The 12965-nt window shown below is 31.0% G+C and overlaps 2 protein-coding genes across 3 annotated transcripts; both read left to right on the top strand.

The window, feature by feature from the left end:
* Positions 1-1116: 1116 nt before the first annotated feature.
* LOC107916420 (kinesin-like protein KIN-13B) lies at positions 1117-6445 on the top strand. 2 transcript variants are annotated; one of them, XM_041112828.1, is made up of 13 exons: positions 1133-1225; positions 1330-1475; positions 1578-1754; positions 2064-2252; positions 2562-2669; positions 3001-3078; positions 3159-3240; positions 4136-4295; positions 4375-4677; positions 5027-5245; positions 5326-5764; positions 5854-5919; positions 5997-6445. In XM_041112828.1, exons 2-13 carry the CDS (start codon positions 1344-1346, stop codon positions 6171-6173), a joined length of 2130 nt encoding a protein of 709 aa, XP_040968762.1. In that variant the 5' UTR covers positions 1133-1225; positions 1330-1343; the 3' UTR covers positions 6174-6445. The 2 variants fall into 2 exon arrangements, with proteins under 2 accessions (XP_040968761.1, XP_040968762.1); XM_041112827.1 differs by having other exon boundaries at positions 1117-1475.
* A 4041-nt stretch (positions 6446-10486) lies between these two features.
* On the top strand, positions 10487-11969 carry LOC107916419 (heat stress transcription factor C-1). Its single transcript, XM_016845702.2, has 2 exons — positions 10487-10915; positions 10992-11969. Exons 1-2 carry the CDS (start codon positions 10706-10708, stop codon positions 11835-11837), a joined length of 1056 nt encoding a protein of 351 aa, XP_016701191.1. The 5' UTR covers positions 10487-10705; the 3' UTR covers positions 11838-11969.
* The last annotated feature ends 996 nt before the right edge of the window (positions 11970-12965 follow it).

Here is a 12965-nt window from a genome sequence, read left to right on the forward strand (position 1 = left end):
CTCTCCTGTCCAGTGCAGTCCCCCTGCCTGCCTGCATTTTTAAATTTTAAAAGCAAAGCCACTGACTCTCACGCGCTGTTTTCACTTCACTACTCCTTACGTTCAAATTTTAAAATAATGAAGGTTTGTGTTTTATAGGTTAAATAATTTTTTAGGATACGTAGTATATGCATTTAATTTATTTACTTTTATTCGTTTATTATTATTTTTTACTTTTATAGTTAAACACTTCCTGTTAAATTACATTTAAAGGTTTAAAATATACTATAAATTTTTACACTATTTATAAATTTTAAATTTAATTATTATATTTTTATGTTATAGAATTTAATTATCTATTTTTCATATTTCAAATTTTACATAAAATTTGTTATCATTAGTTTTTTAGTGTGATATTTTGAAATAAAAGTACTAGCAATATAATTAAAAATGATATTTGTAGTGAACTAAATTTAACAAAATAAATTTAACGGTGAGTTGGACTTAAATTTTAAAATAAAAAATAGATTAAATTCTTATAAATAAAAGTATAAAAATTAAATTCTAAATTTATGAAAAAATATAGAGATTTCACATATTTCAACCCATTTAAAAATTATTTATAATAATTTTGATCCTAAACTTTTTACAATTTTTATATTGGACTTAATATTTTAATTAATTTTATTTTAATTTATATAATTAGAAAATAGTGTCACCTTAATTATGAAAAATATGCGTGGAATGGTACATAAGTTGCCTAGTCTATTTCTAAGTTAATATTATAATTGAATTGCCAATAGCATAAAAGACTAGCGTGACAGATGCTGAATTTATCCAAATTGATGGGACAAATTTAAGAGAAAAAGAATAAATGTAAAATTGAAAAAAATATAAAGATTAAGGATTAAAATTTCAATTATGCCTATTCTTTTTATAAATATGCTTAATTTTCATATGGGGTTACTTAAAATAAGCAATTCCAGAAGAAATCAGTAAGTAATGGATTATTCTTCGAATTTAACCTATTTTATATTGCCGTGTTTTCCATTTTTTTCTTCGCGTGTTACACACGCGCCGCTCCTCCTCGAGACTCGCCCCTTTAATTTTGAAAACGAGTATATTATGAGCTATGATTATACACATTCTCTCTCTTATTCAAATTTAGTACTGGTAGTTTGAAAAACTTTGAAAGAGCAAGTGAAAAGAAGAAAGCTTCAAAACAACAACACACCAACCACCACTTGTATTTACTTTGTTTGTCTTCTCTAGTTTTTGCTTTCCCTTTCTCTCTTAATTTTTCCTTTATTTGCTTTCGATTGCGAAACAAGCTCTGCGGAGTTATTGCAGACCGGCCAGTGAAAATGAGCGTGGTAGGGAGACAGATGGCGAGATCTAATTCGGCGGCTCATCATCAACGGCAGTACTCCGATAACTTCCTCGACGCGTCGTTTAACGCCAAATGGCTTCAGTCCTCCAATTTGCCTTCTTCTCAGGTCTTCGATGTTTCCCAATCTCTCCCTTCACGTTTACTTTTTTGATCTTCTTCCTGTAATGGCATCGCATTTATTTTATTTTTATTTTTGATGTTTGTTTAGGAGTTCGGGTTCTACGGCGGGGGAAAAATGAGCAGGAAGTCGCCGGAGCCAGGGACACCGCCGCTTTCTTCGAGGTCGTCGAGCTTGAGGAAGAACAGCGATGAATACGTGTCGCCCAGTGAGCTCAGCCCCGGCTTACTGGATCTGCATTCATTTGATACTGAGCTGCTTCCCGAGGTTTTACACTATTTCTTCAATTAGATTAAAGTTTCCGGTCTCGTTGTCACGCATGAATGCCTAATTTATTTAGCTTTGTTTCAATAAAATATCAAATGCTAATTAATATATAAATTTCTTATGTATAAGGTTTGATTTGATCCTGTGGTTAACCAAGTGATAAATTGGTAATTAGATAACTGCATTATATTTTTCTTGAATCATAAAGTATTGTTTATATTAATAATCAGAGGTGTTTTTAGATTAGTTATTAGAAGCTTCATTTTCTTTCGTGAATAAGAAATTTATCAGTCCTTTTCATAATTACAGGTTCCTAGTCTTTATGAAGGATACGGGCTTCAAAAACCTGTCCGTGGTAAAAGTTTTGATGATTCTGAACAGTATCTATCTACCAACAAACTTCCAAACAGGCCGCGGGGAATGGCTGAGAATAACCTTCTCAAAAGCATCTCTGTAGATAAAGAAAAAGCTAACAGTGTTGCCAAGATTAAAGTTGTGGTATGTTACTTGAATGCTTCCTTTGGGTTTTCTATGATATCACACTGAAAATGTCAGTTTCCATGTTTTGAGTGATTCAACTACCAAATTGACCCATCAGTTGAGCTAAGAAATGCAATGAAGCTGTGTTTTCCCGGAACTTTAATGCTCATCTGAGTGATGAATTTATGATTTGAACCTGTTAAAGGTTTATAGCCAATTGAATGTGACAGACGTAGCCATGCTTTTTTCATGTTATAGCAAGATATACATAGTCGCTAGATTTTTATTTGTAATTGTTAAAATAGCTAATAATAACTTCCAATGCAGGTGCGCAAGAGACCATTGAACAAGAAGGAAATTGCAAAGAAAGAAGAAGATATTATCACTATAGAGCCAAATTCCAATGCACTAATGGTTCATGAGAAAAAGCTAAAGGTGAGGAGCTTTTAGGGCATCTCTTTTTTCCTATAGTGTGTTATGATGTAGGTATTTGGATTTATTATTTGCGGCACTTGCTAACTTGAGCTCTTGATGGATCAGTTGTTTGATGCTATAGCTTTTTCAGGAGATTACTGTCTATTGAACCAAAAAGTTTTAGCACTTTTTTCCTTGACTTTTCATGAAAATCCAAATTATCTTATTATTTAAAAGCCTAAGCAATTCGTAATAACCTTCACCAGCTCAAACACTTTGCATCTTCCATGGTTATCTTTAAATGGCGTTTGTGGCAGTCTTTTGCATGAGGTGTAATGATTGATACATGCAGGTTGACCTGACAGAATATGTTGAGAAGCATGGATTTATTTTTGATGCCGTACTGAATGAAGATGTTAGCAATGAGGAGGTGAGTATATGATGGAAAGTGAATAACCTTTAAAGTGTCATCCAGCTAATGTAACTAGATTTCATTTTTTATTGCGGTAGGTGTACTCGGAGACTGTGGAGCCGATAGTCCCACTAATTTTCAATCGAACAAAAGCAACTTGTTTTGCGTATGGGCAAACAGGTAAGTTATTTTATCCTAGATTTGAAAGTTATGTGTATGCCACAGCACACTCTTAAAAATTCTCTAGTATAAACTCTCTTCTCACTATGAACACGCCAATTCTTTATCTGCTGAGTGCCAGCTATATTATGTTTTTTTGCCTGAACGCTAATCTTTTAATATTTGTAGTTTTTATGTGTTCTTTATGCAAGATTTTGACAAAGATTGGTTTGAAGTGTTATGGTTGATTTATATATAGACTCATACATTGTATATCTTTTCCCTTTGCTATTTGTCATTTATGAGTGATATGCTTTTCAATTGATCATTTTTTATTTACCCTGGTATTTATTCCTGTTATTCTCTACTGAGAACATGTATGATTGAAATTCTCTGACCAGTCATTATGCTCCAGTGCCTTTGGTATGGTTATGTTTTTTTTTTTTTCTTTTTTTTGTCTTCTATATGGTGTTTGAGTTGTCACATAAGTTGTATAAGAAAAGAGAGAAAGCACTGAAGCTAGCATATTGGTGAATGTTTATGTATGGATATTTTAAAGGGATGTATCTGGTTATCCAATTTACCAGTTGTAAAATTTTTAATAATGATATAAAAGGCAGACCATTCCACAGTTTACAAAAAAATTATTGGAATGAAATAAATGGTAAACTAACTCTTTTTAAATACCCTTTTAAGTGATATATGATACATGCATCTTTAAAAGTCCATTTCTTAATTAATTCATGTGTTTTTGTGTACTCTTATAACATCTTGTATGGGTAATTTTGGCTTTGCGTTTCTTTTGGAAATTGTCTTTTACAATGTTCATACTGTTCCGTTCTCCATATCTTAATAACTCTTTTTTGGTTTATATTCTTGCAAATAACATCTAGTTACTCCTATGTTTTCTTTGCAGGAAGTGGGAAGACATATACTATGCAGCCACTGCCTCTAAAAGCATCTCAAGATATATTAAGACTAATGTATCACACATATCGGAACCAAGGTTTCCAACTCTTTGTCAGTTTTTTTGAGATATATGGAGGAAAAGTCTTTGATCTCCTTAATGATCGGAAGTAAGTTATTTCCATATGGAAACCAAGACAAATTGTCTTATTGTTAATGGTTCTGTAATTAGATTTCTATTTTTTGCAGAAAGCTTTGCATGAGAGAAGATGGTAAACAACAAGTATGTATTGTGGGTCTGCAAGAGTACAAGGTATTAGATGTTCAGACGATCAAGGAGTTAATCGAGAGAGGAAATGCAACAAGAAGCACTGGCACCACTGGAGCGAATGAGGAATCTTCAAGGTCACATGCCATTCTTCAGCTTGCCATCAAGAGATCAGCTGATGGCAGTGAATCAAAGCCTCCTAGACCTGTAGGGAAACTTTCCTTCATAGATCTTGCTGGAAGTGAGCGTGGTGCTGATACAACTGACAATGACAAACAGACAAGGTAGAAGATTTTGAATCCATGCAATCTGGAATTATACTTCTTGAAAGCGCAAAACTATGAATTGATGATGTTGGAAAAGTAACTCAGTATTAAAAATTCTTGAAATCTCTATAATTTATTCATCAAAAGCCTCAAACTATTAAACATAATATCTTAACTGGCATATCTTGGTTCTCTGTAAAACAGAATCCTAGTCTCCTAGATAACTTTAAGATTCTAACTGGCATATTTATGGAGCCATAGAGCCATTGAACTGCTCCATGAAGGTACTAGGTCAGAAAGTGCCCCAACTAGATAACCAAGACTCGTGCCATTCAAATCATAACAAGCTGATTTAACATTTCTGCAGAATGGAAGGTGCTGAAATTAATAAAAGTTTACTTGCTTTAAAAGAATGCATCAGAGCTCTTGACAATGACCAGGGTCACATACCTTTCCGAGGAAGTAAGCTGACTGAAGTTCTTAGAGATTCATTTGTTGGTGACTCACGTACTGTTATGATATCATGTATTTCACCAAGCTCAGGGTCATGCGAACATACTCTGAATACACTAAGATATGCTGATAGGTATGTGGTTCTGCAATTGAAATTGCATTCTAGAACCTAGGTGCATTTTACTGAAAATACTGTGGATGCATGCATTCCAGGGTGAAGAGCCTATCAAAAGGGACCAACTCCAAGAAGGATATGCTATCTTCATCATCAAATCTTAGGGAGTCAACTGCTTTGCCTTTGAGTTCATCTTTACGAACTGACACATTTGAGGATGATATAACCGATGTTCCTTTTGAAAAGAACAAATTTGGTTGGTCCAAACCGATTGAAAGAGATACGTCTCTAAAAGTGGATCCTGTTGCTAGTGGAAGGGTGGACGGAAATTTGGTTGGTCCATATTCCGATTATTTTAACGGTCAGAGAGGTGAACTAAACGATATGCCTGAGGATGATTTTGATTACTCAGAGGAGGCATATGAGCAACCAAAGATGTTGCAGAAAACAAAAGATCCTATGATAAAGCGAGCGAATCCTTCAACCTTTGATGATAACAATTATCATTCAGATGATGATTTGAGTGCCTTGTTGAAGGTTAGCATTAATTAGAATCTTGACATCTGATTTTTCTTCCCTGCTTGTAATTTAATGATGAAATGAAAATTGTCTTTCCGTATTCTTAGGAAGAGGAAGATCTTGTATCTGCTCATCGAAGGCAAGTCGAGGACACAATGGAGATTGTTAGGGAGGTAGATAACATTATGCTTGTAGCTCATTTCCTTGCGTGCTACGATCAAATTTGTTCCGACTGTTATTATGCCTGCAGGAAATGAATCTGCTAGTTGAAGCTGACCAACCAGGCAATCAACTGGATAATTATATCTCGAAGTTAAATACCATTCTTTCACAGAAGGCTGCAGGAATCGTACAACTGCAAGCGCGCTTGGATCAATTCCAAAAACATTTAAAGGAGTACAATGTTTTAGTATCTTCAGGCAATTGATAAACCGGTTAATGAAGCTGGTGAAACCCATTGATATACGGTGGAGTTCAGCCTGGGTGTGGATTTAGACCTGCCTTTGATTTGATTGTTTCCTCTTTGATGCTGTGGCTTTCTTCCTCCATTTTTGATGCTTCAGGTTAGGTACTGTTGTGACTCCATATTATAAATATATGCATTGCTCCTCCCTTCGTTATAAATAAAATGTGTGAAATTTATTCAGCGGAATAATATTATTGTTAATGATAAAAAAAAACACCTTGTTTTTGTGTTTCGACTTTCAAGCTTGTTTTGGACCGGGTATAGCTTTTATTTATACGCCACCTCTCATTTAATTTTGGTTATATTGCATTGTTTTGTTGATTTTAAATATCAAAATGCACTGAATTCATGACTGACTGACTGAATTTTATTTTAGATTAAAATATGTTTTAAGTGTTTTATTCTTTATATTTAGAATTTAATTCCTTCACTTTTATTGTCAAGAATTTAGGATCTTTACTATTTCAAATTTAAAAAATGATATTTAATTGTTAATATCCTTATAAATATTTTATTAAATCTACTTGTATGACATTGGTCAAATTTAAAAAGAAATCGGTAATTGTATAATAATAAAAATTGACATAATGAATTTAACTGAGAAAAAATATAATTGAATTTGCTTTTTTTTAAATTCAAAATGTGGTGTAGAAGGATTGGATTTAAAATGTAGTAGAAATACATTTAGCATATTCTAATTTAATTGGATAGCCATGAATGATTAATACTTAAACACATAAGATTCAAGGTAAGAAAACAAATGCACTGAAGGAGTTAAATTGAATGAGAAAGTTGAACAAATAGGACGTAATCAATTTTGTACATGAGATTTAAGGTTCCACAATTATATTATCATCTTCACTTGGACAAGATTTTATTGACTTCTAAAAGCAATTTTGACCATGTGATGTGGGTGACGAGATATGATTCAAAATAAAAGGAAAGTGGTAGATACAGGGATTAAACTAAAGTACTGCATTGAATACATTGTTTTCGGCATTTCGTTATCGTTGAATTTGGCTGCCACTAGCTTGTATTTCTTTGATATGCCTTGCCACGTTGTAGTTATCACCTCTTACTATTCAGTTTGACATTTCTCTCCTTTTTTTTTGGGTTTTCATTTTGGTGCCCCTATTTAAGAACAAATATTTCACGATAAAAAAAAAAGCAGTACAGTACCATCTAGAAAACATTTTAAGTTCGTTTCTCTCATTTTATTATTTTAACTTGATTTGAAATTATTTTGAGCTGATAAGTTTTATTTTATTACCTTAACTTGATTTAAAAATTTTTTTAAATCGAGTTGAGTAAAATAAAAATCAAGTTGAACTAAATCGATTAAAGTTATTCGATTTAAATTAAGAAATAAAAATATCAAATTAAATTTTTGTTATAGTATAATTAGTTTTATGTTAGAGCACATAAATTTAAAATGATATATATTTAAAAAAATTCAAAACAAAATTAACTTATTAATTATTAATTAATAAATTTAAATTATTAATTAACTTATTTAAGTATGAAATTTGTTATTTAAATTTTAAAATTTAATTCGACTTGAACTCAAAATTTAAATAATTTAATTTAATTAATTTAAAATTTAAATTTAAATTTTTATTTTTATTTTCTAAATCGAATTGAATTTTATTACTCCTAATTCTAGTTGTTTTATGATATACGTCCAAAATCCATGGAAAGCCAAAGATAAGTACGAATGTTTATTGTTACATAATCGGGAGACAAAGCAAAATCAAAATCAAAATCGACCGAACACCTGTACTTTTATTGCGTTACTGCATGATCCAAATTCCCATCGGAGCGAATCTTCTGGGGAATATACAAACATGTTGGTACAATATTTGATCTTATCACAGTATTGAGCAACAAAAAGAGTAGAAAACAAAGAGAAAATCAGTGAGAAATGAAAAGTGGGACTCTTTCTCTTAAATATATATATATGAAGATAATAAAAAATTTGATCACCTCAACTAATAGCTGATTTAATGAAAAACAATACATATCTTAATTATCATGAACTTTATAAACTTAAAATAAGATGGATTTAAGGTTTTATTTTAAAAGGAAAAAAGAGCTAGATAAACTCAATGTTTTATTAAAAAAATGATCAGGTTTTTCTAAATGTTGTTTGTGGAAGTGTTAGATCAGCACTTTTGGTATTGTCTTCCAATTCTATCTAGAATACAGAGGTGCTGTTGGCGAGTTTATAAAAAGAGAGCAACATATTGAATGTCTAAAAAAGTGAGTGAGTTATTCTATCAAAATGTTTTGACACTTATTCAATTTGCTTAATTCATTTATTCTAAATTATTTTGTTTATCTTATTAACAAAAATAATTATCGTCAATTTATATTGAAAGTGTTTGGTAAATAAAATTTTGGATATTTTTTAATTGATTTAGGCACAAATAAAAGATTAGGTAGTTAAACCCTCTAATTATACTATTTAGTGAATAGAGATTTACAATAACTTGTTGAATTAAAATTTTCATTATCACATGCTCTCAAACTTAAGAGGGGTGCCAAGATATGAGTAACCTCCATCCTAAAAAATATTCACTAATTAGGTTATGTACTCTTGATTTATTTTCAATTTACTCGTGTAAAATGATTTCTTATGCAACTTGATAAATCTGCAAATAAGGAAATTAAGAAATTGATTTATTTAAAATTTTAAAAATATTCACTAATTAATTTCCATGACGAATGTTTTAATTCCTTGGTAATAATATTTTATTTCAATAATTTCACCCAATAAAGACTAAAGTATTATAAACCAATAAATATTTAATAATAAAATGTGACATATCCTTATTTGAAATTTTACACCTATCAATTTTTCAGTTAAATTTTATCAAATACTCGTAAATAAACAGTTAATAGAATCTGTTAATAAAAACTACTTTAGTCAACTATTAATCAATTTTCAAATAGTACCATTGTCTTTTGACTTTAAAATAATATAAAAATTAAATTGACTTAATTTTTTCTAAGGAACTAAATTATTTTTTATTTTATAATTGCAAGAATCTCGTAATTATTTATTCCTAATATAAATAATCGGACAAAGACGAAAGAAAAACTTATAAACTGGAGACAACAAGCATAAATTTGGGGGTATATAAAAATAATAATATGCCATCCAAGGTCAAGGGCCTAGCTAGTACCAATGAGTAGCATTTAAACTTTTAGGGCATAAGCATATGAACCAATGGGGAAGCGGCACCTGCATGTCATAAAGCCTTACGCCACAACGCGCGAGGCCAAAAAGAAATGCCGAAAGCAAATGGAATGACTGAATCAGCCTATAAATTATTATTTTAATTATTATTCAACAATAATAATAATAAAAAACCCCTTCCTCTTATTGGACAAATTTATTTATTTATTTAATTACTCATTATAAAAGCTTATCTTAAATTAAATGCTCACGTATTAAAATATCACATGATAACATAACGATGTTGACTCTTGTTTGTTATGCTTACCAATATTAAATTTATGTCCAACAATTATTACATCATAATCTTTTTAATACTTAACTAATAAAATATTTTACTCCCCAAAAATATAGAATAATATCAAAATAATTTTTTATATCTTATAAATAAACACACTTCCTTTATGAAATAATAATTTAAATTGAATATAATTCTTCTGCTTTTTAAATTTTAAATTTTAAAGTTTAAATTTTAAATATAATTATTATGAATGTTCTCATTTGTTTTTTAATTTATTGATATAAAGTTTTAAAATAAAAAAATATTTTAAAATTTTAAATCACATTATAATAAACTTGAACTTAATAAATTAATTTTAATAATATTAATATTAAATTTTATTTTAAATAAAATTTTAATTTAATCATAGAAAATAGAGGTAGTTAAGGCATATTTTAATCTCATATTTTATGATATAAAATCAATCATTTTGGTATTTTAAATTCCTTAAAAAATTTTCAGCTCCGCCTCGGATTTATTATATTGTAGTTATGAATCCATCTGACATTAAGGCACGTGGACTCCCAACTATAGTCATTTGTCTTCTTCAGCTACAATTGTTTATACAATGAGGGGACCACGTCACTAATTCTAAAGCTGAGACGCACAAAAACCATCGTATCAGGCGCGTGTGCCAAGCACACTTCCAAGAGTCAAATAAGCTTGTTAAAATATCTAAAACCAAACACCGTTGGGACCAAGACGTGTTGCCAAAAGATGATAAAAGCGGAACCATGTGGGTGCCTATCCCGTGACCCAGAAAATATCAAAGCCATCTTGATTCTAGCCACGACACCAACCTTTTTCCTTACTGTACATTTCCTCCAATTATATTTAGCCTTTTGTATTTATATATTACAGTTCTTCTTCTCCATTTCTACCACAAACATCTTCATTTCAAGTAAAATAAAAACCCAAACTTTTTCTTTAGTTTAGAGGGGAATTGGCACAAAAAGGTTAAGCTTTGATGCTAAGATGGAGGGTAACAGTACCAATATTGTTGCCCCTTTCGTTGTGAAAACTTATCAGATGGTGAATGATCCGATGACTAACACTGTGATCACTTGGGGTAAAGCTAATAACAGTTTCATAGTGATAGACCATTTAGTTTTCACTCAGGGGATTTTGCCTGTTTACTTCAAGCATAGCAATTTCTCTAGCTTCGTTCGTCAGCTTAATACTTATGTAAGTCGTATATTTCAATTGAATCTGATATCTGTATTTATCTGTATATATATACTAATATACGTATATTGTTTAGGGTTTCAAAAAGGTGGATCCAGATAAGTGGGAGTTTGCAAATGAATGGTTTCTCAGAGGGAAAATGCATTTGTTGAAGAACATAGTGAGGAGAAAACATAATAAAAATCTAAACAGGCAAGTGAAAGCTGAGGGTTTAAACGAGGAGGAGGAGGAGGAGGAGGAAGAAGATATAGTGATGGAAATAGCGAAGCTAAAAGAGGAACAAAAGTCGTTGGAAGAAGAGATAAAAGGCATGAACAAGCGTTTAGAAGCCACCGAGAGACGGCCGCAACAAATGATGGCGTTTCTTTACAAAGTCGTCGAAGACCCTGATCTCCTTCCACGTATGCTGCTCGAAAAGGAACGTAAAAGACAGCTTAACCCCGACAAGAAGCGACGGTTGATGACGGTGATGCCATCATCTGCACAGTCATCCTCTTCGAGCCTGGCGGTTTCAAGTAATTCAGTAAAATCTGAAGAGGAAGACGAATGTCATGCAGGAACAATTTCGTCACTAGAAACTGGATACGATATAGGCAACAACAGATTTCGTTACTCGAGTTATCAATCGTCGCCATCGCCTGAGGATTCTAAAGAGTTATTGGGGCATAATAACAAACAGTTTGTGGGGCAATTCATGAATTACGGCTGCGCCACAGTAACAAGGCTATTACCTTCGGTTATTGTGGCTCCGTCTGTGATTGTAAATGGCTTGACGGTGTCGTCGTCGTCAGTGACGAGTAGTAAAGCAGGGTATGGTGATAGGAATGAACAAGTGGGTTATTTTGGAGAACTAGTGGCGGAAGAGATGGAGGCGCGTCCACCACTGCCTTATCCATTTTCGCTGTTAGAGGGTGGCTTTTAGGTTTTTTCTTTTTTTAGATTTGTTAATGAAGGAGCGTATATGTAATTAAATGGTTAGAAGTTTAACTTAACTTCATTATGAAAGGTATTTGCAGATTATGAATATTAATATTTTCCAAGTTTGTATACTCAATATTTATTAAGAATGTTTTGTATTTTTTATATATTAATAAATACTTTAAATTTTTTATTAAAAAAACTATAGTTATTATCATGAGACATTTTTGCTATTTAAGATTTAAAAAAAAACATTTGCAAAATATTAAAAAAATTTAATATTGGTTGATTCCTTTTACTAATATAAAACTAATCGAAAGGGTTCCAATAATAAAGGAATGTTCATTCACCTCAATCAGCTGGTTCTTATATGTTGGGCTACCCAACAAACAGCATGTCACCTCACCTCGTCTAATAGTCCAACCTACCTTACTATTTTTGGCAAGTGCCTTTGGAATTTAGCAACCGAATTTTTTGGCACCAACTTTTCTTTCAAAATAACATATGCACCCAGTCCATTTCAACACCATGTGACTGTTATATCTTTCTGCTCAACTACGCAACAAGTAAGTGTGTGCTTGTTTGTTTTCGGTTAATTTCTGTAAATTATAATTATATGGATTTAATTTTTTTTATTTGATTAAAATTTATTCTTCTATTTTCTTTTAATTGCTTTATTTTAGTTTTAAGCTTAACGGATTTTGTTGCTATCGTTAAATAATGACATATTGCTAGTTCCACCTGTATTGCCCACATCACCAACATATTCTACATGGAGTATATTAAAAATTCACCTAAATTTATTTAACTGGTGGTCAGAGGTGAATTTAGGAATTAGCAATGCCACGTTAACATTTAAATTCTAAATTTTTTTTAGCTCCTTTTACATTTTTAAATTTTTTATTTTGATATCATGATTATTGATAAAAAAACAATAAATTTGTGTTCACAAGTTTTTAAAGCTGTTTATAATTTAATTTCTTTTATAGAATTTATAATTTAGTAACAATTTTAGTTTAATTTGATAAACTAATACAAAGTAATATCTAAATATTAATTAGATAAAAAATAAACTTCAATAATTATAATATTTAATACAAATCGAGCATTTAACTTATTTTGTTATTTCTTT

Source organism: Gossypium hirsutum, chromosome A05 (genome assembly GCF_007990345.1).
Source record: "Gossypium hirsutum isolate 1008001.06 chromosome A05, Gossypium_hirsutum_v2.1, whole genome shotgun sequence".
Taxonomy (NCBI): domain Eukaryota; kingdom Viridiplantae; phylum Streptophyta; class Magnoliopsida; order Malvales; family Malvaceae; genus Gossypium; species Gossypium hirsutum.

Bases quoted from the DNA above. Each gene is read 5' to 3' on its own strand.
- LOC107916420 (XM_041112827.1), top strand. From the start codon at position 1,344: ATGAGCGTGGTAGGGAGACAGATGGCGAGATCTAATTCGGCGGCTCAT. The intron at 1,755-2,063 runs GTTTTACACTAT...TCATAATTACAG, and splicing joins ATACTGAGCTGCTTCCCGAG to GTTCCTAGTCTTTATGAAGG. The intron at 2,253-2,561 runs GTATGTTACTTG...CTTCCAATGCAG, and splicing joins TTGCCAAGATTAAAGTTGTG to GTGCGCAAGAGACCATTGAA.
- LOC107916419 (XM_016845702.2), top strand. From the start codon at position 10,706: ATGGAGGGTAACAGTACCAATATTGTTGCCCCTTTCGTTGTGAAAACT. The intron at 10,916-10,991 runs GTAAGTCGTATA...TATATTGTTTAG, and splicing joins TTCGTCAGCTTAATACTTAT to GGTTTCAAAAAGGTGGATCC.